We start from the raw sequence: 24,375 nt of genomic DNA, 5'->3' as shown, positions 1-24,375 counted from the left end.
CCAAATTGCATTTCAACTAGTCCTTGACTTTAAAGCCCAGAATTACAGTCTTACGTTTTTGCGGTCATAAGTCACATAAGATATTATGAGACCAGATTTATTGCTATGATCTTTATAATGATGGTCTTTAAGTGAACATGCGGTTGTTAAGGAAATCCATTTTCCACAATGGGCATTTTTTGCTAGAAACTGGAAGTGAAACCTGGAAACTGGCAAAAAAATTGTGGTCATGGCACCATTCGCCATAAAAGTGAATCAATTGCCAAGTGCCCAAAATACAATCACATAATCACAAGATGTGTGCCAAGGTAGCTTAACTCTGAGACAACATCATAAGTAACCTCTGGGATGGACTGTTGTAACTTCATTAAGTGGCCAGTTGGAAGACAATGATGACCTGTAGGATAAAAAATTATTTATTGGATTAACAGCATGGAATGGATATGCAAGTGTCAAGTGTCCACTTGATTAAATTCATTATTTTGATATTGAAAGTGGTAAGGTGGATAAAAAGGCTGGTGGGTATTGCCTCTCCTCTTTCTCCATCGCAGCTATCTATCAAATCTTCTAAATGCACAAACTTTAAAAAAAAAACCTATTAGAAATCATGTTAAATAACTGTTAAATAAATTTATTTAACAGTTGGTATGGTGATAAGACTCTTTACATCACAGGTCCCCAACCCCTGGTCCGTGGCCTAGTATCAGTCCATGGTCTGTTGGGAACTGGACCACGCAAGCATCAGATGAGCATGCAAAGCTTCATTTGCATATGCACGAGATTAGATTGAGTGCACAAACCCTTCCACTCCCCCACTGTCGCCGATCCAGGTGGTCATGGGACCACCGGGCACTTGCCATAAAGGTGAGTCAGTTGCCAAATGCCCAAAATACAATCACATAACCAAAAGATGTGTGCCTGGGTAGCTTAACCACATCATAAGTAGCTCTGGGGAGGACTGTTGTAACAGGATAGAATGGATATCCATTTGAGCCAAATGTCCATTAAATTAAATTCATTATTTTGATATTGAATATGGCAAGGTAAATAAAAAGGCTGGTGGGTATTGCCTCCCCTCTCTCTCCATCACAGCATGGCATATCCCACTGATCCATCTATCAAATCTTCTAAGTGCACAAACTTATAAAAAACCCTATTAGAAATCGTGAATGAATGAATTCTGTAATACAGCCAAAGGGCAACAAATAAGCACTGTGCATCCAGTTAACAGAATAAAATGTAGTAGAAGAACCAGTAATGTAAAAGTAATGAGACATTGTACAGTATTAGCACTGTGAGAAATGGATTATCACTTTTGCTGGTTACATTTTCAATCAATTTATTACAGTCTTAGACCAGAGACCAAAAGAAATAAAAATGCTCAGTAAATATACAATTAAAAATTCTAGGATAAAATAATAAAATGACAACTAAAATCTATAATAAAACCCAGTCTCTCAATTATACAGGGTCTAACTATACTACAATTACAATCACAATCCATAAACTGTGTGGCCCGTTGTAGGTTCAATGCTAAAAGGAAAAAGACTAAAAAAAAACTCTCTGTAGAAGGAACATCTAAGGATCATGTGACCCACAATCTCCACCTATCCTGAGCCACAGGAACAGAGTCTTTCTGTCAATAGTATCCTCTTATACTTGCCGTATAGGACGGCCGATGGAAGTGCAGGGCACTGTGTGAGTGAAAATGCTTTCCAGTGGTTTGCTGACTCCAACTGACTAAGATAGCTGGCAGGAGCAACAACATGATGCCACATCTCATGGCATCTGGAGCCAGAAACAGCAGAGCTTTCCCTAAGTCCACCTGCCTCTCAATGTCCTCCACCCTTTGTCGGAAGGTTTATCTTGCTAAGTCATAGTCCACCTTGAGTATTGAAGCTGGGGAGAAGTCTGATTTGGCAAGGTTGGACTCGACAGCCTTGATCCATGATGAGGAGAGTTTGTCTTGGAGGATTAATGGGTTACATTATCTGCTACTATATTCACCATCCCACAAGAGTCACAAAATTTCGCATAATACCCTAAAAATTCACAATATAGCAGGGCATACTTTATTAATAGTAATAAATGAATTATTACCTAGTAGTGAAGCTGCAGAATAACTAGATTCCTTATTATGGAAAATGCAGAATCAGATAGTTGGGGGCAATATGCTGACATTGTAAACTGCTTGGAGAGTGTATGAAGTGGAATATTCTGTAAATCTATGTGCTATTGCTATTAACAATCACATGATTCACTTAACTGCACCAATTTGCTTAACAACCCAGGAAAAGAGGACATAAAATGTGACTCACTTAACTGCCTTCTTTAACAATATAAATTCTGGACCCAATTGAGGTTGTAAGTCGAGGACTACCTACAATATGTGCTGGTTTCTCTATTGTGGACTCTCCCTAGCTTTTATACTCTATATAACTCAAAGCAGCAAATATTCCTAATATTTCCCCTGAGCAATTTGATATGAATGACAGCCATTTTATCCTCACACATAGTTTATACATTTTTTTAAAAAACTGTTTATTATTCTGAACATGCAAACTATCATACATTTTTAAAAGATGAAATGTCAATAAGGTCCAAACCAAGAGAAGCATAGCTAGGAAATTCAAAGGGTTTTCAAGTTTTAGGATTGAAATTAAATGTGTTTAGACAGTAAGTGAGCAAACATTTTAAGCCAGATGCTCTTTAAATTTGGATATTTACTTGGATATTGGATATTTGTTATTTACTGCCATTAAGAAGAAAAGACATTGCATTTATCTTTCCAGGAATTATTCTTACAAGTCTGTTATCAGGTGCTTCATTTCAACCCAACAAAAGGAACTAAAAAATTTTCATAGGATGTAGACAACCTGAAAAAATAAAATAAAGGAAGAGACCAATTCTGCCATCAATATTGTATATAAATAAAATGTGCATGTACACAGTGCATGACTATCTATTTCCTGTTTTGTTCTATTTTTCACAGTACTCTTCCTTATTTTTGACAATGTATCAGCAATTTTTTAACCATAGGAAGAACCAAGCTAGCCCCACTAATTGCTTCTTTAAAGTTATCATTTTCAATCAGTTGTGATGAATGATTTTATTCTGGAATAATTTTATGCTGTACTGAACCTGAAAACTTTGTGTGTGATGGCAACATCGGGGGTGGTGGGGGTGGGGGTGGATTTTGATTCATGTTTTCAGTCATTAGGAGTTTCTTTGATAAATGTTTCTAATTCTTGAAGATACATAGAAAGCTTGGTACAGCCTGATAAGAGAACTGGTTCAAACCATTGAGGATATTGACGTTCATTCCTTGAAAACTCATTATGATATAAAGACATCTCCTGAATATGAAGATGAGCTTTAACGAGATTGATGTTAGGCACAAATAATCAGGAACAGCGGTTGAATTCAAAGCACTAAGAGGTTACTCTTGTCATCTATATGCAAGAATGTAAAGCTAAATTGGCACTAGACAAATGTCAATGGAATTCAAGAGGGGCTGGACTTGGGTCCCTCATGGCTGTGCAATGACCAAGCTAAATTGGTGGTACAATAAGGGTCAGTGAAATTCATGGGGAACTAGACTTGGGTCCCTTGAGACTGTTCAATGACTCTAAACTGATTGTGTGTTTTACTGCACCCTCCAGCTCAGCCTGTTCATCTCCTATAATTGTACTAAGAATGTCTATGGAGATTCTCAGTCATCCAGGTCATGGTTCTCCCAAAGGTGCTTTTTCAAAAGGCAACTGGTCTTTGCTTTTCCTTGAAGTTGTTTCGCTTCTTATCCAAGAAGCTTCTTCAGTTCAGTTACAGAACTGAAAAAGTTTCTTGGATAAGAAGCGAAACAACTTCAAGGGGGAAAAAAGCCCAGTTGCCTTTTGAAAAAGCACCTTTGGGGTATATTAACTATATTATGGGATCCTGTGGTATGTTATATGCCACATATTAGAGTTATGGAGCACGTGTGCTCCATCAGAGATATGTCAACCGATATTAACCAATGAAAGAACTCACTCCAAACTCAATATGTTGGAATTGTATATCAAGTGATTCTCTATCTTTCTAAGTATAACCCACTCCTGGTACACCTCTATTTAGTGAACAACCTACTGCATATAAGTATTATATTTTTAGATTCGGTTTCTGCATCACTCAAGCTGACGACCAATTGTCTCTTACATTGCATGTTTCATTGAGGGCTGCATCAGGGCTGTGATTGACCTTGGGGGACCAGGCAGTTGTGGCCATGTGGTCAGGTGTGGCTGACTGGGTGGGTGGGCCAACTGGATGGGCATGGCCAGCTTGACGCCACTCCCCAAACTGCTTGCATATTTCCTCTTCATACTGGGTAAACTGGGACAGCTCTGCAAGCAGTTAAAATCCTGGTAGACCAGTACCTCTGCTAAATCCTAAAGAATTGTCATATGACCATCAAGTCACACTCACAAAATAAGCCACGCCCACAGAACCAGTAGTAAAAAAATTTAGAACCCACCCCTGGCTGCTGGGTAAACAATTCTAGAACTGCAGCGGTGTCAAACTGGATTTCTTCGAGGGCCAGATCAGCATTGTAGTCTCCTCCATGTGCCAGCTGGGAGTGGGGAGGGAGAGAGGCAGGATGGACGTCTCCTACAGCATCCTGCCAGCCAAAACAGGTTGTGGGCACTCCGTTTGGGCTGCCAGAGGCACCATGGGTCGGTTCTTTGCTATTTCCAGGTGGGCTCGGTGTGCCAGATTTAAACACCGGATCTGACCAAGGGCCTTGAGTTTGACATGCCTAGTGACTCTGCCAGGTGGATCTGGCTTATATTTCACATATTTGTTAATAATCTATTGAGTTAGAAATTGATGTACTTTGAATATAAAGCTACATTTATATTCCTACTTTTTCTCCTGGTTCTAAGACCTACATTTATGACTTTCAGGATTTTTCAGTCATTGTGAACACCTGCATCATACTTGTATTAGTATCAGGATAGGTCATAATATCATATAACTAGGAATTTCTACCTCCTTTAATAGTTTTCATTTTTTTAATCGCATAATTGTAAATTATTGGGTTTTCTGGAATAAAAATTGCTATAAATTTTTAATAGAAACCTGATTCATTGTAAAAATATTTATTATCAGCACGAGTTTTCTCTGATGTAATATATATATATATATATATATATATATATATATATATATATATATATATATATTTATATATATATAAATTTGTCTGGGCTGTTGGATAAACAATTCTAGAACTAGTGATTCTGCCAGGTGGATCTGGTTATATTCCAAATGTTATTTAAAGAATGTAATTGAGTTAGAAATGGATGTACTTTGAATAGACATTAAAGTTACACTTATATTCCTACTTTTTCTCCTGGGTCCAAGGTCTACACTATTTTTGTGACTTAATTATCTTTCCTAATGTTCTAGGAAATACAAGAATTTGCAACTGTTCGTAAGATTTAAGAATTTTTCTCTCATTGTGAGCCCCTGCATCATACTTGTGTCAGTATCAGGATAAGTCATAGTGTCACGTAACTAGGAATTTCTTTCTCCTTTAATGCTTTTCATCTTATTTTAGCTGGAGAGAGAAATTACGTATGAGAAACTCATGGACTGGATCAATCCAGAGAGGATGGCCCCAACAGAAATTGATCTCTCCTTTCCCAAATTTAAATTGGAAGAAAAATATGACCTGAAGCCGGTTCTGAGAAACAAGGGAATGACAGATGCATTTGATTAGGACAAGACAGACTTCTCTGGAATGTCAACTAACAATGATTTAGTCATATCTGAAGTTGTTCACAAATCATTCATAGAAGTCAACGAAGAAGGGACTGAGGCAGTTGCTGCCACTGGAATAACCTTAGTATTTCTCAGTGCAAGGTTGCCATTAAATGTCATAGTTGACCATCCATTCCTCTTTTTGATTAAGCTGTGATCTACAAACAGCACCCTGTTCTATGGTAGGTATAGTTCTCCATAATGGGTGCATCCAGCATATTTTGGTACAATGGCTCTGACCCTTAATTCCTCATCAGATTTGTTTAAAACATGTAGTACTCAACTTTCACTATCACACTTACAATCTTCTCTGTAATTAGGGTAGAGATAGTTCCTTCGTAATACTCCATAATACTGGATTTTAATTCTTTCTTTCCAGGATAGAATCATTTCTAATCAATTCAAGAAAATAAGATTTTAGTATAAGTGTTCTGACTGGTAGATGAATCCTGCAAAATTGCTTTGTTTATAGGAATGTGGGCAATGGGGAAATAGTTGCTAAGCATGAATCAAGGTATTACATCACAGATGTAACTATGTATTTGCCCAGTATCCATTTCCATGTGATGATACAAGTGCAGTCAGCTCAGCTTCCATTGTGACATCATGGTTTGTTATCAGAATGATGTCATGGCTAGCTGTAGTTGCCTCTGCTTTGCTTATAATAGCAAGTGTTAGAATGATCATACATATTTTTGTGATCATCATTTAATCAAGCAATTTGATTCTATGCTACTCAAGTATTTACAAATGATATTTACCTTATATAATTCTTATTTTCCTGCAGTCTTTCATGTAATCAATATTGAAATAAAAGAGCATTTGATTGTGTTGCTTCCAAATTTATTTAACAGTTGGTATGGTGATAAGACTCTTTACATCACAGGTGCCCAACCCGTGGTCCATGGCCCTGTACCAGTCCATGGTCTGTTGGGAACTAGACCAGGCAAGCATCAGATGAGCATGCAAAGCTTCATTTGCATATGCACGGGATTAGATTGAGTGCACAAACGCTTCTGCTCCCCCACTGCCGCCGATCCATGTAGTCAAAAAGTGGGGACCACTGGTTTATATTATTCAGTCACATATCACTGACACTCATCAGTTATGCCCAAATTGCATTTCAACTAGTCCTTGACTTTAATCGAGCCCAGAATTACAGTCTTAAGTTTTTGCGGTCATAACTTGCAATATTATGTGACCAGATTTAGTGCTATGATAGTTATAATGATGGTCTTTAAGTGAACATGCAGTTGTTAAGGAAATCCCTTTTCACCAATGGGCATTTTTTGCTAGAAACTGGAAGTGAAACCTGGAAACTGGCAAAAAAATTGTGGTCATGGCACCATTCGCCATAAAAGTGAATCAATTGCCAAGTGCCCAAAATACAATCACATAATCACAAGATGTGTGCCAAGGTAGCTTAACTCTGAGACGACATCATAAGTAACCTCTGGGATGGACTGTTGTAACTTCGTTAAGTGGCCAGTTGGAAGACAATGATGACCTGTAGGATAAAAAATTATTTATTGGATTAACAGCATGGAATGGATATCCATTTGAGCCAAGTGTCCACTTGATTAAATTCATTATTTTGATATTGAAAGTGGTAAGGGGGATAAAAAGGCTGGTGGGTATTGCCTCCCCTCTCTCTCCATCACAGCTATCTATCAAATCTTCTAAATGCACAAACTTAAAAAAACAAACCCTATTAGAAATCGTGAATGAATGAATTCTGTAATACAGCCAAAGGGCAACCAATAAGCACTATGCATCCAGTTAACAGAATAAAATGTAGTAGAAGAACCAGTAATGTAAAAGTAATGAGACATTGTACAGTATTAGCACTGTGAGAAATGGATTATCACTTCTGCTGGTTACATTTTCAATCAATTTATTGCAGTCTTAGACCAGAGACCAGAAGAAATAAAAACGCTCAGTAAATATACAATTAAAAATTCTAGGATAAAATAATAAATAACAACTAAAAACAATAATAAAACCAGTCTGTCAATTATACAGGGTCTAACTATACTACAATTACAATCATAATCCATAAACTGTGTGGCCCATTGTAGGTTCAATGCTAAAAGGGAAAAGACCAGGGGTGAAATCTAAATTTTTTTGCTACCGGTTCTGTGGGCGTGGCTTAATTAGTGGGCGGAGCTTGGTGGTAAGGTGACTGAGTGGGCGTGGCCAAGTCAATGTCACTTCTTTGCCCTTTTTTAACCTACAAATCACAACACAACACAACTGGCTCACCCACAATGTAAAAGCAGCTGTGCTAGACCCAAAATGGCCCCTGCAACAAGCAGGAACCTCACACAGCCACAAAAAGCCCAAAAAAACAACTTTCACACTTTACACACACACAACACAACACAACACAACTGGCTCACCCACAATATAAAAGTAGCTGTGCTAGACCCAAAATGGCCCCTGCAACAAGCAGGAACTTCACACAGTCACAAAAAGCCCAAAAAACCAACTTTCACACTTTACACACACAAAATTCCACATACAGCTTTGTGAGATTTTGTGTGTTTGTGTAGTTAGAGTGAAACACTACAGAAACACACTAAATCTCAGAAATCTGCACAAATATTATATTATTTTATTTTATTTTATTTTTATTTTTATACTAGCTGTACCCGGCCACGCGTTGCTGTGGCCCAGTCTGGTGCTTCCGCTGGGCTAAAAGAGCGAGGCTGAAGTCCCAAACTCTCCACGAACATTTGGTGGGCATGGCCAACTCATCATCACTCACTTTCATCAGTCACATGACAGCCCCCGAGCCACGCCTACCCAGCTGGTGATTAGGGCAGAGAACCGGTTGCTAAAAAACAATGGGAACCACAAAATCCTCCCTCTCTGTCTCCCCCTCTCTCTTTGTATCTCTCTGTCTCTCTCTCTTCCCCGACTGTATCTCTCTCTGTGTCTCTCTCCCTCTCTCTGTATCTCTATGCTCTCTCTCTCCCCTCTCTGTATCTCTATGTGTCTCTCTCTCCCACTCTCTCTCTCTGTATCTCTCTATGTGTGTGTGTGTCTCCCTCCCACCCCTGTCTCTCTGTATCTCTCTCTGTCTCTCTCTCCCTCTCTCTCTGTTTATCTCTGTCTCTGGGCCGGCCTCTTCTGCATCCCCCGCCATCGCCCTTACCTTTTTCTGGCCAGACCTTCGCAGCTCTCCGAACCACAGCAGAAACCCGGGGGCCCCCTCCGTCCTCCTTACACATATGTTCTCTGGGGGCTCAACAGGGAGACGCATAGCAGGGAAGGGAAGGGAAGGGAGGGAGGGAGGGGGTGCAGCGGGGGTTTAAGGCTGGTTTTGGGCTTCCCGCCTGAAGGAAGAAAGCAGCAAAGCCAGGAGCCATGCACACCCCACTCGACCCCTGCTGTGCAGTTCTCCCCCCCCACCTACCAAGGGCAGGGGAATGATTAAATCCCCTGCTCTTCCAGGCAAAACAAAGGAGGGCCAGCCATCATCCCTCCTGGCCGTTTCCGCCCCCAAAGCCTCCCCGGAGCTCTTTTTGTGCCAGAGGCCGAAATTCTGGTGTAGGCTCCGTGAACTGCCAGAGCGCCCACCTGGGAATCAAAGGCGGCACTGGTCAAAGGCAATCCCGAGGCTCCAGTTGCCTCCATCTCCCGCTCACTGACCGGATTCGCATAGCGCTGGTTAGCGGCTGGTCTTTCTGACTTCGGGGCCCGTGGTAGCGCTGGGTCAGGTGTGATTCAGGCTAGGCGATGGATGGAGGGTTCCCGCTCGGCGGACCCAGGCAGCCTCATTGCCAGGTGTTCTTTGGACAGAGCCCCGAGAGCGGCTGGCGAGTGAGATGAGCAGCAGCGGCGGGTGAGGCTAATTCACGGGGTGGCCGGGGGAGGGGGCAGTCAGAGCCGGGCTCGGGCAGGCCCCACCCAGCCCCAGAAGCGCCGGCTGCAAGGGCTTCCCGGAGGGGAGCCGGCTGCCTATCTGCCGAGCCTGGTGGCAGGATATGGCCCTTGGGTGTCTCTGCCTTCCAAATATGCAGTTTCCTGGAAGCAATATGGAGAGTCTAAATATAAGGAGCAGAAATCTGTTGAGCGTAATCAGGGCTGGGAGGCTGCCATGTTGGTTTTACGTCCAGAAGATGGCGCTGTTTTTCAATGTTTTTCAATGTTTGTTAATGTCTTTCAATGTTTTCCAATGTTTTTCATGTTTTTACCTGTCACAGGTGTGACATGTATATAATATAGGTATATAAAAACACATCCGTAGTTGAATGCAACGTTGTGTCAAAATTTGAAAGCAATCAGTGAAGAACTTTCGGAGATGTGCGGTTATGTACAAACGGACATTTACATTTTTATTTATATAGATAAAAGCAGCTAAATTTAAAACTTCCTAAACTTTAAATGGCTAGGCCTAAAAAAAGAACAACTAAAAAACCCCCCAATTAACTATTTTTTTTAAAGCTCCCAAAGGGGGAAAAAACTTACCCAATAGAACAGGGGTCTCCAACCTTGGCAACTTTAAGACTTGTGGACTTCAACTCCCAGAATTCCTCAGCCAGCTTTGCTGGGAGTTGAAGTCCACAAGTCTTACAGTTGCCAAGGTTGGAGACCAAGGCAGGCAGGCAGATAGAGCTGCTCACCGATGAGTTTGATTGCAGGCAGGGAGATTCAGTTGCTTGCTGATGCAATGGATTGCAGTTATTACAGCAAGTGAAGCAAGAAAGGAATTGTGACCAGCAGCTAAAGCAAGCAAGCTGGAGGCTGGAGGGGGAGGGATTTTTGCTAGCGGTTAGCAGGCAACTCAACTGGGATCGTCAGAGCTTGGATTGTCAGAGCCATTTAAAAGAAAAAAAAGGCTCTGATGATCGCGCACCTCAGCTGGGCATGGGGGGCGGGGGCAGGGATTTTTGCAACCAGTTCTCCAAACTGCCCGCCACCATCGCTACCTACTCGCCCGAGCCGGTCCGAACCAGGGGCATTTCACCCCTGGAAAAGACTAAGCAGTGCAAAGGGTTTGCCACATTTGTTATATAACATAACTATGGTGGAGAAGACACGTGTTTGTGACAAATCTCCAGTGCTGCTGCAGAGAATCTGGCCACCAGTGCTGTAGTGATGGACTGTTCATCCTTAAGCAGCCACTGAAGATAGGTAGTCTCGGAACAGCCAGGATACCTAGCAGTTATTGGCAGAATATGTTTTTTCCTAATCTCTGTATAAAAGGAACATTTGAGGATCATGTGACCCACAATCTCCACCTACCCTGAGCCAGAGGAACAGAGTCTTTCTGTCAATGGTATCCTCTTATACTTGGAGTACAGGATAGCTGATGGAAGTGCAGGACACTGTGTTAGTGAAAATGCTTTCCAGTGGTTTGCTGACTCCAACTGACTAAGATAGCTGGCAGGAGCAGCAACACATCTAATGGCATCTGGAGCCAGAAACAGCGGAGCTTTCCCTAAGTCCACCTGCCTCTCAATGTCCTCCACCCTTTGTTGGAAGGTTTGTCTTGCTAAGTCATAGTCCACCTTGAGTATTGAAGCTTGCGAGAAGCCTGATTTGGCACGGTTGGACTCAACAGACTTGATCCATGGTGAGGATAATTTGTCTTGGAGGATTAATGGTGTGCAGGTTACATTATCTGCTGCCATGTTCACCGTCCCACAAAAGTCTTCTCTCTTCTAGGCAGTAGCAGGTGTTCTGTCCCATGTAAAAGGAATGAGCTGGTATTCACTGAGATGACTTGGAAATTTTACAAAATACCCTAACTATTCACAATATAGCAGGGCATACTTTATTAATAGTAATAAATGAATTATTACCTAGTAGTGAAACTGCAGAATAACTAGATTCCTTATTATGGAAAATGAGGAATCAGATTGTTGGGGGCAATATGCTGACTTTGTAAACTGCTTGGAGAGTGTATGAAGCAGTATATTCTGTAAGTCTATGTGCTATTGCTATTAACAATCACATGATTCACTTAGCTGCAGCAATTCATTTAACAACCTGGGAAAAGAGGACATTAAATGTGACTCAGTTAACTGCCTTCCTTAACAATGGAAATTCTGGACAAAATTGAGGTTGTAAATCAAGGACTACCTACAATATATGCTGGCTTCCTCTATTGTGGACTCTCTCTAGTTTTTATACTGTATATAACTCAAAAGCAGCAAATATACCTAATATTTCGCCTGTCACTTTTAGCAATTTGATATGATTGACAGCCATTTTATCCTCACAAATAGGTTATACATATTTTTAAAAAAATGTTTATTATTCTTAGCATAATTGAAATTATTGAATTTCACATTGAAATTAAATGTGTTTAGACAGTAAGTGAGCAAACATTTTAAGCCAGATGTTCTTTAAATTTGGATATTTACTTGGGTATTGGATATTTATTATTTACTGCCATTAAGAAGAAAAGAAATTGCATTTATCTTTCCAGGAATTATTCTTACAACTCTGTTATCAGGTGTTTCATTTCAACCCAACAAAAGGAAGTAAAACATTTTCATAGGTTGTGAAACCAACCAAAAGAATAAAATAAAGGAAGAGAGCAATTCTGCCATAAATACTGTATATAAATAAAATGTGCATGTACGCAGCGCATGACTATCTATTTCCTGTTTTGTTCTGTTCCTTATTTTTGACAATGTATCAGCAATTTTTTCACCATAGGAAGAACCAAGCTAGCCCCGTTAATTGCGTCTTTAAAGTTATCATTTTCAATCAGTTGTGATGAATGATTTTATTCTGGAATGATTTTATGCTGTACTGAACCTGAAAACTTTGTGTGTGATGGCAACAGCGGGGGTGGTGGGGGTGGATTTTGATTCATGTTTTCAGTCATTAGGAGTTTCTTTGATAAATGTTTCTAATTCTTGAAGGAACATAGAAAGCTTGGTACAGCCTGATAAGAGAACTGGTTCAAATCATTGAGGATATTGACGTTCATTACTTGCAAACTCATTATGATATAAAGACATCTCCTGAATATGAAGATGAGCTTTAACGAGATTGATGTTAGGCACAAATAATCAGGAACAGCGGTTCAATTCAGAGCACTAAGAAGTTAGTCTTGTCATCTATACGCAAGAATGTAAAAATGTATTAAGATTAAATGTTTGATTTATGACAAGAAAAAAGTTATTTGCCATCTGATTTGCCACAGCCCTGTCAGTGTGCCTTCAGACATCTAGTGTAGATTCTTCAGTGCACTGAGACTCATGTTCTGAACTTCTACTTCACAGGTGTCAAACTCACCGGACTTTGCCATCATGTGATGTTTCGTGACATTTTTTCCCTTCGTGGAGCTGGGGTGGCTTTGGCCTGTGTGTGACGCATCCAGCCTGCGGGCCGCAAGTTTTACACCCCTGCTCTACATGTTATACAGGAAACTAGAGGAGGAAGAAGCATAAAGTACATTTGGTACCTTGAGTTATTTATAAAAAATAATAAAGGCAGAATAAAAATAATAAAATAATATACCCTGCTGGAGTCTTACTTCTGGAAGGGAAGATTCATGGAGTTTCCTTGCCATAATGTACAAATACTTCAATCCCGCCTTCTTCCAGGATGTTTTTCTCTTATCTCAGTCTATCCCTGCAATTTCCCAGTGGTCTCCATCCAGGATACATCCTGCTTAACTTTTCAAGATTAGTCAAAATTTGCTAGGAAACCTTTACTGCTAGTCTCTGGACAGTGTGGCACTGTTTTTAATAATTTAATTTGATTTTTTTTAAATTTAACCACTTATATATATAATTATGATTAGTAGCTGCTGGCCTTCCCGCAAACTATAGAATCATGGCTTAGGACCCGGGTACTTGCGGGACCGCCTACTACCACCAATAGCCTCCCACCGGCCGGTACGCTCCCATAGAGAGGGGCTCCTCCGGGTGCCGTCAGCCAAACAATGCCGACTGGCGGCCCCCAGGGGGAGAGCCTTCTCTGTGGGGGCACCTACTATCTGGAACGAGCTCCCCCCAGAGATACGGAGGATCCCGGATCTGCACACCTTCCGCCGCGCCTTAAAGACCTTACTATTTCACCAGGCCGGCCTGGCCTAATTTTCCCCCTCTTTTATAAAAGATTTTAAAATTTTAAATATCTTTTAGTATTTATATATTCAATTTTAAATTGGTTTTAAAAGTTTGGGGTTTTAAATTTGTCAGGGCCAAAATTATTTAATTTGATTTTATTCTATTTTTTAAGTTTTGTATTGCATGTGTTTTTATTGTTTGGCTGTGCACTGCCCTGAGTCCTTCGGGAGTAGGGCGGTATAGAAATCTAATAAATAAATAAATAAATAAATAAATAAAATAGGTTTATTAAGATAGTTAGAAATTATGTTGCAATGGTGTACTTCTGTTTTTAGAGCCCAAGGGCCACTCCCAGGAAGTTTAAAGAGATAGTCATGAACATCCGCCTTTCCATGTCCAGATTCCTCCCCTGCCCTTCTAGCCCTTTCCTTCTTCTCTAACCAGTGATCTCCATTGCTCATGGAGAGTCATCGTGCCTGGAGGCTGTCGAGTCAAATCAAGGAGGACAGAACCCCAAAAATGTTCATTTTGCTTCTTCCAGGATTTATTGCAGCTTGGTCAGTGTTCCTCTCCAGCCAGATGTCTCCAGTAACTGCCCTACCAGTTCAGAACACTACCTCTTCAAGGTACAACCATTGTATGTTTCTCTCTGTCTTGTTCTAATTCCTGTAGGTGCAACAGATAGCCCCGATTTAGGGCTGATTGACAGTTTGTTGTGGCTCCCTTGGTTGGGACGTTGTTGTATAAATACTTAGATGTTTTGGTGATAGAGTTGATTGGTGCCTTTGGCATCATGCAAACACCTAACTATAAGGTGACAACGTGCTGCCTAGTTGGGATTGTCCATCCCAGTGTCCTGACAGGACTGCTGTATCGTTGCATTGAATGGGGGAGCGCCGGTCAAAATCCTGCAGGATGAAAAACTTAATAAAGTTACTACTTTTCTACTCTGACTGATACAAGATGGCAAGACGTTTGCTTCCTATTGTTTAGGATTGCTGTTCTTGTTCTTTTCTAATATGGAAGGTAGTTTCCAGTTTTTCGAAAGATTTCAGAGAAATCTCAGAGAAGAGATAGAAATTCTCTTGAACAACAGAAAAATGATAAAATTTAGTGGAAGCCACAGTGGACATATTGGGAGGCAAAACTAAAGGCTTATTGTTTGTAGGATTTGTTAACTAACTCAGAGTCATAAATAGCATCTATGATTTCGGATTCTCCTAAACGATTCATTTGGCTAGGCTAGACTAGTCTGGGCTGGGCTAGAATAGAATAGAATAAAATTAGAATAGAATAGAATAGAATAGAATAGAATAGAATAGAATAGAATAGAATAGAATAGAATAGAATAGAATAGAATAGAATAGAATTCTTTATTGGCCAAGTGTGATTGGACACACAAGGAATTTGTCTTGGTGCGTATGCTCTCAGTGTACATAAAAGAAAAGATACGTTCATCAAGAATCATAAGGTACAATACTTAATGATAGTCATAGGGTACAAATAAGCAATCAGGAAACAATATCAATATAAGTGATAAGTATCCAAGCAACAGTCATAAGTGGAAGGAGATGGGTGGTGGGAACGATGAGAAGATTAATAGTAGTGCAGACTTAGTAAATAGTTTGACAGTGTTGAGGGAATTATTTGTTTACCAGAGTGATGGCGTTCGGGAAAAAACTGTCCTTATGTCTAGTTGTTCTGGTGTGCAATGCTCTATAGCGTTGTTTTGAGGGTAGGAGTTGAAACAGTTTATGTCCAGGATGTGAGGGGTCTGTAAATATTTTCACAGCCCTCTTTTTGACTCGTGCAGTATACAGGTCCTCAATGGAAGGCAGGTTGGTAGGAATTGTTTTTTCTGCAGTTCTAATTATCCTCTGAAGTCTGTGTCTGTCTTGTTGAGTTGCAGAACCAAACCAGACAGTTATAGAGGTGCAGATGACAGACTCAATAATTCCTCTGTAGAACTGTTTCAGCAGCTCCTTGGGCAATTTGAGCTTTCTGAGTTGGCGCAGAAAGAACATTCTTTGTTGTGCTTTTTTGATGACGTTTTTGATGTTAGCTGTCCATTTTAGATCTTGCGATATGGTAGAACCTAGAAATTTGAAGGTCTCTACTGTTGATACTGTGTAGTCTAGTATTGTGAGAGGTGGAAGTATGGAAGGGTTTTTCCTAAAGTCTACCACCATTTCTACTGTTTTGAGTGTGTTCAGTTCCAGATTATGCACTTTTCTATAATCTATTACTTAAAAGCCACCTTTATCTTCTCTTTACTGAATTCTTTTTAATCCTCTTTCTGTTTGTTTCTTCTTTTACCATAAATATCTGTTTGCTTGATACTTAAGTCAGCCTATTTGTAGCACAGTTGCTATGAAACAGGGATCCATCTGAGTTCACAGGAAGGAGTTGCATTGTCTGACTAGAAAGAGGTCTACTTCTCTATTTTCTTCTAATTTTCTTTTTAAATTAGCATTTACATTACCTAATATATGTAATCTAATTATTTTACATTAATCTGAAAAATCCTCGAAAACAGGTCAAAAAAACCTCAAAAACGGGCTGAAAAAAGCCTCAAAAACGGGCCAGAAAAAGCCCCAAAAATGGGCAAAAAAAGATTGGAAAAAGACAAGAAAAAGGGGAGCCCAAAAAAGGGCTGAAAATGGTGTGTGCAGAGACCAAAAACTTTTTTTTTGTTTTCCTCTTCTAAATTTAGGTGCATCTTATCGTCTGAAAAATACGGTAGGTAGGTAGGTAGTAGGTAGGTAGGTAGGTAGGTAGGTAGGTAGGTAGGTAGGTAAAGAGAGAGAGAGAGAGTTCCCTTATATTTTGTCACCTAGATATTGTAAATCATATTCCTTAAAGCAAGTAGAATAATTTTTCAAGTAGAACAAAAAATAGTTGCATGGATGGGATGTTTTTTCGTCATCTCATTATCTAGGCGCTAATCTGTGGTTTATCATACTATATTTGTTCTCCAGGCTTGAAAACATGGACAGCATTTCTGCGTCAAACATCAAATTTGTCCTCAACATCTTCAAGAAGGTTACTGCAAATGATTCTTCCCCAAACTTGTTTTTTTCTCCTTTGAGTATATCTTCTGCACTGCTAATGGTCTCGTTGGGTGCCAGAAATAACACAGAAGCTCAGATATTAAAGGTATATCAAGATACAATTTATCAGAAAGGGAAAAGGGGGGGTTGGCTGTGATCTGGTCCCCACCCTTGCTAGCCAGTTATGAGAACATCTATTTTATTCATTTATTAAATTTATATGATGCCCATTTTGCAATCATGCAACTGTGGGCGGCTAATCTAGCATCTGGTCTAAAAAGTTCCAAGTACACCCATCAACTCAACCTGGCTACACTCCTAAAATGATGCTGTTTATGCGATTGCCAACTTTCTGATTAGCTTTTGAAAAATGCAGCAAGCTCAACAGATGCCATTATTATCAAGATTATTTAACTCTGCTCCCAATTCTCATCCAGATTTGGGGTTCTGTTTGCATGAGGATGGGAGCAGCTCCTATTTGCTTGGAATGTAAACAGCATGCATAGGAAGTCTGATAGGGATTCAGCCCTCTGTGCTTGACTTCTTCAAGGTCATTATGGCAACTGCTGATTATGGAAATAGCAATAGCACTAAGACTTATTTACTACTTCGTAGTGCTTTACAGCCCTCTCTAAGCAGTTTACAGAGCCAGCATATTGCCTCCCACAATCTGGGTCTTCATTTTACCAACCTCAGAAGGATGGAAGGTTGAGTCAACATTGAGCCATTCAGAATCAAACTCCTGATGTGAGCAATGAGTTAGCCTGCAATACTGCATTCTAACTACTGCGCCACCATGGCTCTTAGCAAATGGTATTACTTTGGACAAAAGTCTTTAAATTGAAGTCCCACAGTTTGAAAAACCATTTTTGTGGATCCTAGAGATACCCTTTACTACAATTACCCCCAGATCAGGACAATTTAATGATATGCTGTGGTAGGAAAAACATGCTACCTCCAGTTTAAGTCCTAAAATTGACTTCATTTTCTTTTAAATAAAAGGAACTCTGAACTTGGGGAATGGAAAGATGGACTAGGACTTTCAAACATGGAATAGTCCAAACATGTGCAGGAAAGTCAGGTCAAGCTTAAATTTTAGGAACTTTATGGACACCCGTACTATATCAATTTCCTGGGCAACAGTGAGGAATCAGTTGCCTTTAAGGAAGGGTTTTAAAAAAAAAACAATCAGCCACCTCTGAAAGCTTGGGGTTCAAGCACTACCCAAATATTAACTAGGCCCAATACTGTTTGGCTTTCTTTAGCCATTAACTTTAAAAGCTATACATCTGCAGGTAATCCTTCAAATAATTTACCTCCAAAATATATAGAGATCATTTGAAATATGTATGTTTTCCAAGGTCTGCTATTGTGGTATTACATTTTGAATTAATGTTAAACTTAATTTGATTAAGCATATGTCATCTTATAGGTGCTCTGTATACCCAACGATGGAGAGGTTCACCAAAGATTTGAGAAACTTATTGCTGATATCAACAAACCAGTCTCAAACCAGACTAGCCTCAGTCTAGTCAACCAGCTCTTTGGAGAAACATCATATGATTTTCTTGCAGTAAGTTACATACATGTTGGAGAACTGGCTGGAAACAACCATAAATGCTCTGTTTGTTCTAATGTTTGCCTATCTCATTGCAATTGCAGTTTGGCTCTAATAAAGTACCAAATATTCCTATAGCTTTACTTGGTCCATTGAGTTATCTGGAGGGGAAATTTAAAAGTCTAGCTGCTTTTACTGGGAATGTTACAGGAATACACAATAGGCTGTTCCTAAATATAGAACTTTCAAATAAAAGTTGTAAATAGAACCACGTTACCTATAATTGCCAGATATATTTTGAATAAACTATGTTAATTTAGGATAATTCCATATACTTCCTAATATCTGATATAGTTTTTCTAGGCTGCCCAATGGCATTGACTGGTTTTAGGTAATATTCAGTGTAATAAATAATTACACTGTAAGTATTGTTGTAATAAATAATTTCCAGATTGTTAGGTCAAAGAAAAATGAGACAAAATCAATTCTTGTTCTTTATATTTGCTTCTGTTGTTGAGATGTCATTGTTTCTTAAGTCATTTATAGAATCCACTCAGAGATTATACCATGCAGGTCTGGAGAAACTTAACTTCACACAAGCTTCAGAAGATTCAAGAAGACATATAAATGCCTGGGTAGAAGAAAAAACATCAGGTGAGAATGATAAGAGTTAATTAGTAGCTGCATTAAGTAAGATATGCAATATTGTGTGGGCCTGTGAGAGAGACAGACAAGGCAGGCAAACCCACCATAGTTAACCATTACTTGCTACATAGAAGCTCATCAAACCTGAGATGAAATTCTAGCCATAAATAGATTATTGGTTTTATTGATAGACACATCTGAGCATATTTCCATTATTTAACTTGCCTGCTGTTTAACTTGTATGTGTGTAATAATCTTACTAAATAATTATATAAGATGGGCAACTAAAATAATAAATAATAAATCTTATCCGTCAATTAAAACAGTTTTTTTAAAAAAAAACCTTTCACAGGTAAAATTCAGGATCTGCTTGTCCCTGGAATAATTGATTCACTTACAAAACTGGTTTTGGTGAACGCTATCTATTTCAAGGGAAACTGGGCAAATAAGTTCAACAAAAATTACACAGAGGAAAAGCCATTCTGGATTAACAAGGTATTCATTTATTAACAGAGTAAAAGAGACATTCTGAATATTTTTAAGTGTGTTATTTTGCATATATCTGAAGCAAGTGTGGAATTAATTTGAAAAATTCCTGTAGCAAAGAAATTGGTTACTCCGTCCATTTTATTGATCTTCGTAGAAATGGATGAATCATGAAGATCAATCATCTTAAATCCTTCAGGCTTTGTGTGTAGCTATTCAGACTTTTCTCTCATTGAAACTTTGCGCAGGGATTTTTAGTGCAGCACCACTCCCACTAATTCTATGTGATTAGCCGCAATAACTACGGAGCGTTTAGTGAATATATTTGCTGAGAATGTGGATCTATTATGTATTATCACCTGGACGTATTCGATGGAGGAGGAACAGGCACAATATGTTTCTATGTTGCTCTCCACAAGCAAGCCTAGTTTTGATATTATAAAATTCTGTTCATTTGACAAAACTGCTGATTAAAACCACTGACCTGTGTTTCATTCCATTCTTTTCCTCACAGAATTGATAGTTCGTTTTCCTAAAGATCATAATCTTTGTCTGTTTTTTTAAAATCTAATCCTTAATATTCTAAAATTATTCAAATTCTGTGAAAAGTAAATGATCACTATGTATAAAGACTGGTGGATTGCTAAGACATGATAAATTGTCATATACTGTAAATCCTCAGTTTGTCTTAAGCAAAAGATGAAAGATTTAAGCAGAGGGGAAAAAAACCCTAAGGATAAATACATGGTAGAATTATTTGCATTTATTTGAATGATTTCTTCTAACACACATTTTCCCCACCTGTAGAAAGAAAAGAAAACAGTGCAGATGATGTTCAGGAAAGGAGAATACAACATGGCCCACATATCAGCCGATCGGATTTCCATTCTTGAGATTCCATACGATAATGATTACTTGAGCATGATCATTCTGCTCCCTGATGAGATTACTGGATTGGAAAAGGTGAGTTTTTCTTTCATGAAACAGAATTTAAGCCCTTGTCCATCTCTGGTACTAGATGTACGCTGTTCTTTTTAATATTGAAGCTTGGCTTTCTGCCATTATAGTTGACTTGTATTTTCCCTTATTTTGAAAAGATGCCAAAAAAAAAAAGAGTCTAAAAAACACCAGCGAATGCATTTATATTTCAAAGTATTGTATACAAAGGGGGATTCCATCTGTAGCTGTTGTGTACAAGGCAGTTGATAAGGTTGCCAATAATGTACAGTATTTCTTCTGATATTATTCAAATGCAAGGGATTCAGTTTTTGATTCTTCAGTTTATACTGTTTCATGTTGAAACAGCTACCAAGGTTCATGTCTTGAAGGAAAGAATAAACAAGTTCATATAGCTGAGGTATTTTTGTGTGTGAGTATCAGGGGTGGGTTCTACTTACCTTTACTACCAGTTTACAATGGAGCCATCCACACGCGTTTGCTTCGCATGTGCAGAAGCGTTCTGATGATGTTGGGGTTGGTGAGCGGAGCCTCCCAACCGTAAGCAACCCACCACTGGTGGGTATGTGCCTTCAACTAAGGTTTAGCTTCTGGCAACTGTCTGGAGAAATTCAAGTAGTTTATTTGGCAACATTTTCAGAAGTTGTTTGCCCTTGCCTGCTTCCTAGGGCTAAGAGAGTGTGACTGGCCCCAAATCACCAGATCTCATAATTCAGATCAAAGTGATGATTTATAGTCTAGTGCTTTTAACCGCTATACCAAACTAGGTCTCGTTGTTTAGTTTTCTTTTAGAATTCCTTTTAGCTTTTAGCATAATTGTAAATTATTGGGTTTTCTGGAATAAAAATTGGGATAAATATTTAATACAAACCTGAATAAATTGTAAAAATATTCATTATCAGCACGTGAGTTTTCTCTATATATTTGTCAGGGCTATTGGGTAAACAATTCTAGAACTAATGATTCTGCCAGGTGGATCTGGTTTATATTCCACATGTTATTTAAAGAATGTAATTGAGTTAGAAATCTTTGAATAGACAGTAAAGTTACACTTATATTCCTACTTTTTCTCCTGGGTCCAAGATCTACACTATTTTTGTGACTTAATTATCTTTCCTAATGTTCTAGGAAATACAAGAATTTGCAACTGTTTTGTAAGATTTCAGGATTTTTCTGTCATTGTGAGCCCCTGCATCATACTTGTGTCAGTATCAGGATAAGTCATAGTGTCACGTAACTAGGAATTTCTTTCTCCTTTAATGCTTTTCATCTTATTTTAGCTGGAGAGAGAAATTACATATGAGAAACTCATGGACTGGATCAATCCAGAGAGGATGGCCCCAACAGAAATTGATCTCTCCTTTCCCAAATTTAAATTGGAAGAAAAATATGACCTGAAGCCGGTTCTGAGAAGCATGGGAATGACGGATGCATTTGATGAAGACAAGGCAGACTTCTCTGGAATGTCAACTAACAATGATTTAGTCATATCTGAAGTTGTTCACAAATCATTCATAGAAGTCAATGAAGAAGGGACTGAGGCAGCTGCTGCCACTGGAATAAACTTTGTATTTTACAGTGCAAGGTTGCCATTAAATGTCATAGTTGACCATCCATTCCTCTTTTTGATTAAGCTGCGATCTACAAACAGCATCCTGTTCCTTGGTAGGTATAGTTCTCCATAATGGGTGCATCCAGCATATTTTGGTACAATGGCTCTGACCCTTAATTCCTCATCAGATTTGTTTAAAACATGTAGTACTCAACTTTCAATATCACACTTACGATCTTCTCTGTAATTAGGGTAGAGATAGTTCCTTCGTAATACTCCATAATACAGGACTTTAAATCTTTCTTTCCAGGATAGAATCATTTCTAATCTATTCAAGAAAATAAGATTTTAGTACAGGTGTTCTGACTGGTAGATGAATCCTGCAAAATTGCTTTGTTTATAGGAATGTGGGCAATGGGGAAATAGTTGCTAAGCATGAATCAAGGTATTACATCACAGATGTAACTATCCATTTGCCCAGTATCCATTTCCATGTGATGATACAAGTGCAGTCAGTTCAGCTTCCATTGTGACATCATGGTTTGTTATTTAATGATGTCATGGCTAGCTGTAGTTGCCTCTGCTTTGCTTATAATAGCAAGTGTTAGAATGATCATACATATTTTTGTGATCATCATTTAATCAAGCAATTTGATTCTATGCTACTCAAGTATTTACAAATGATATTTACCTTATATAATTCTTATTTTCCTGCAGTCTTTCATGTAATCAATATTGAAATAAAAGAGCATTTGATTATGTTGCTTCCAAATTTATTTAACAGTTGGTATGGTGATAAGACTCTTTACATCACAGGTCCCAATCCCTGGTCCGTGGCCCTATACCAGTTCATGGTCTGTTGGGAACTGGGCGATGCAAGTGTCAGATGAGCATGCAAAGCTTTATTTCAATATGCACAGAATTAGATTGACTGCACAAATCCTTCTGCTCCCCCACTGCCGCCGATCCATGTAGTCAAAAAGTGGGGACCACTGGTTTATATTATTCAGTCGCATATCACTGACACTCATCAGTTATGCCCAAATTGCATTTCAACTAGTCCTTGACTTTAAAGCCCAGAATTACAGTCTTACGTTTTTGCGGTCATAAGTCACATAAGATATTATGTGACCAGATTTAGTGCTATGATCATTATAATGATGGTCTTTAAGTGAACATGCGGTTGTTAAGGAAATCCATTTTCCCCAATGGGCATTTTTTGCTGGAAACTAGAAGTGAAACCTGGAAACTGGCAAAAAAATTGTGGTCATGGCACCATTCACCATAAAAGTGAATCAATTGCCAAGTGCCCAAAATACAATCACATAATCACAAGATGTGTGCCTGGGTAGCTTAACCACATCATAAGTAGCTCTGGGGAGGACTGTTGTAACAGGATAGAATGGATATCCATTTGAGCCAAATGTCCATTAAATTAAATTCATTATTTTGATATTGAATATGGCAAGGTAAATAAAAAGGCTGGTGGGTATTGCCTCCCCTCTCTCTCCATCACAGCATGGCATATCCCACTGATCCATCTATCAAATCTTCTAAGTGCACAAACTTATAAAAAACCCTATTAGAAATCATGAATGAATGAATTCTGTAATACAGCCAAAGGGCAACAAATAAGCACTATGCATCCAGTTAACAGAATAAAATGTAGTAGAAGAACCAGTAATGTAAAAGTAATGAGACATTGTACAGTATTAGCACTGTGAGAAATGGATTATCACTTTTGCTGGTTACATTTTCAATCAATTTATTACAGTCTTAGACCAGAGACCAGAAGAAATAAAAACGCTCAGTAAATATACATTTAAAAATTCTAGGATAAAATAATAAAATGACAACTCAAATCTATAATAAAACCCAGTCTCTCAATTATACAGGGTCTAACTATACTACAATTACAATCACAATCCATAAACTGTGTGGCCCATTGTAGGTTCAATGCTAAAAGGAAAAAGACTAAAAAAAAACTCTCTGTAGAAGGAACATCTAAGGATCATGTGACCCACAATCTCCACCTATCCTGAGCCACAGGAACAGAGTCTTTCTGTCAATAGTATCCTCTTATACTTGCCGTATAGGACGGCCGATGGAAGTGCAGGGCACTGTGTGAGTGAAAATGCTTTCCAGTGGTTTGCTGACTCCAACTGACTAAGATAGCTGGCAGGAGCAACAACATGATGCCACATCTCATGGCATCTGGAGCCAGAAACAGCAGAGCTTTCCCTAAGTCCACCTGCCTCTCAATGTCCTCCACCCTTTGTCGGAAGGTTTATC

The 24,375-nt window shown here is 38.9% G+C and overlaps 1 protein-coding gene across 1 annotated transcript; it reads left to right on the top strand.

The window, feature by feature from the left end:
• The first annotated feature begins 14,255 nt into the window (after positions 1 to 14,255).
• LOC139314826 (serpin B6-like) lies at positions 14,256 to 22,842 on the top strand. The gene is made up of 7 exons (XM_070940744.1): positions 14,256 to 14,461; positions 16,814 to 16,991; positions 18,318 to 18,458; positions 18,980 to 19,097; positions 19,441 to 19,583; positions 20,382 to 20,537; positions 21,812 to 22,842. Exons 1-7 carry the CDS (start codon positions 14,295 to 14,297, stop codon positions 22,214 to 22,216), a joined length of 1,308 nt encoding a protein of 435 aa, XP_070796845.1. The 5' UTR covers positions 14,256 to 14,294; the 3' UTR covers positions 22,217 to 22,842.
• Positions 22,843 to 24,375: the final 1,533 nt, after the last annotated feature.

Source organism: Pituophis catenifer, unplaced genomic scaffold (assembly GCF_029215685.1).
Source record: "Pituophis catenifer annectens isolate HBS135680 unplaced genomic scaffold, rPitCat1.0.hap2 SCAF_3, whole genome shotgun sequence".
NCBI classification, from domain to species: Eukaryota; Metazoa; Chordata; class Lepidosauria; order Squamata; family Colubridae; genus Pituophis; species Pituophis catenifer.
This window is presented reverse-complemented; position numbering and strand designations above follow the sequence as displayed.

What these genes read in the sequence shown, in the direction of transcription:
- LOC139314826 (XM_070940744.1), top strand. Translation starts at nt 14,295, where the DNA reads ATGGAGAGTCATCGTGCCTGGAGGCTGTCGAGTCAAATCAAGGAGGAC. An exon ending in CAGAAGCTCAGATATTAAAG is followed by an intron (nt 16,992 to 18,317) that starts GTATATCAAGAT and finishes GTCATCTTATAG; the next exon opens with GTGCTCTGTATACCCAACGA. An exon ending in AGCCATTCTGGATTAACAAG is followed by an intron (nt 19,584 to 20,381) that starts GTATTCATTTAT and finishes CCCCACCTGTAG; the next exon opens with AAAGAAAAGAAAACAGTGCA.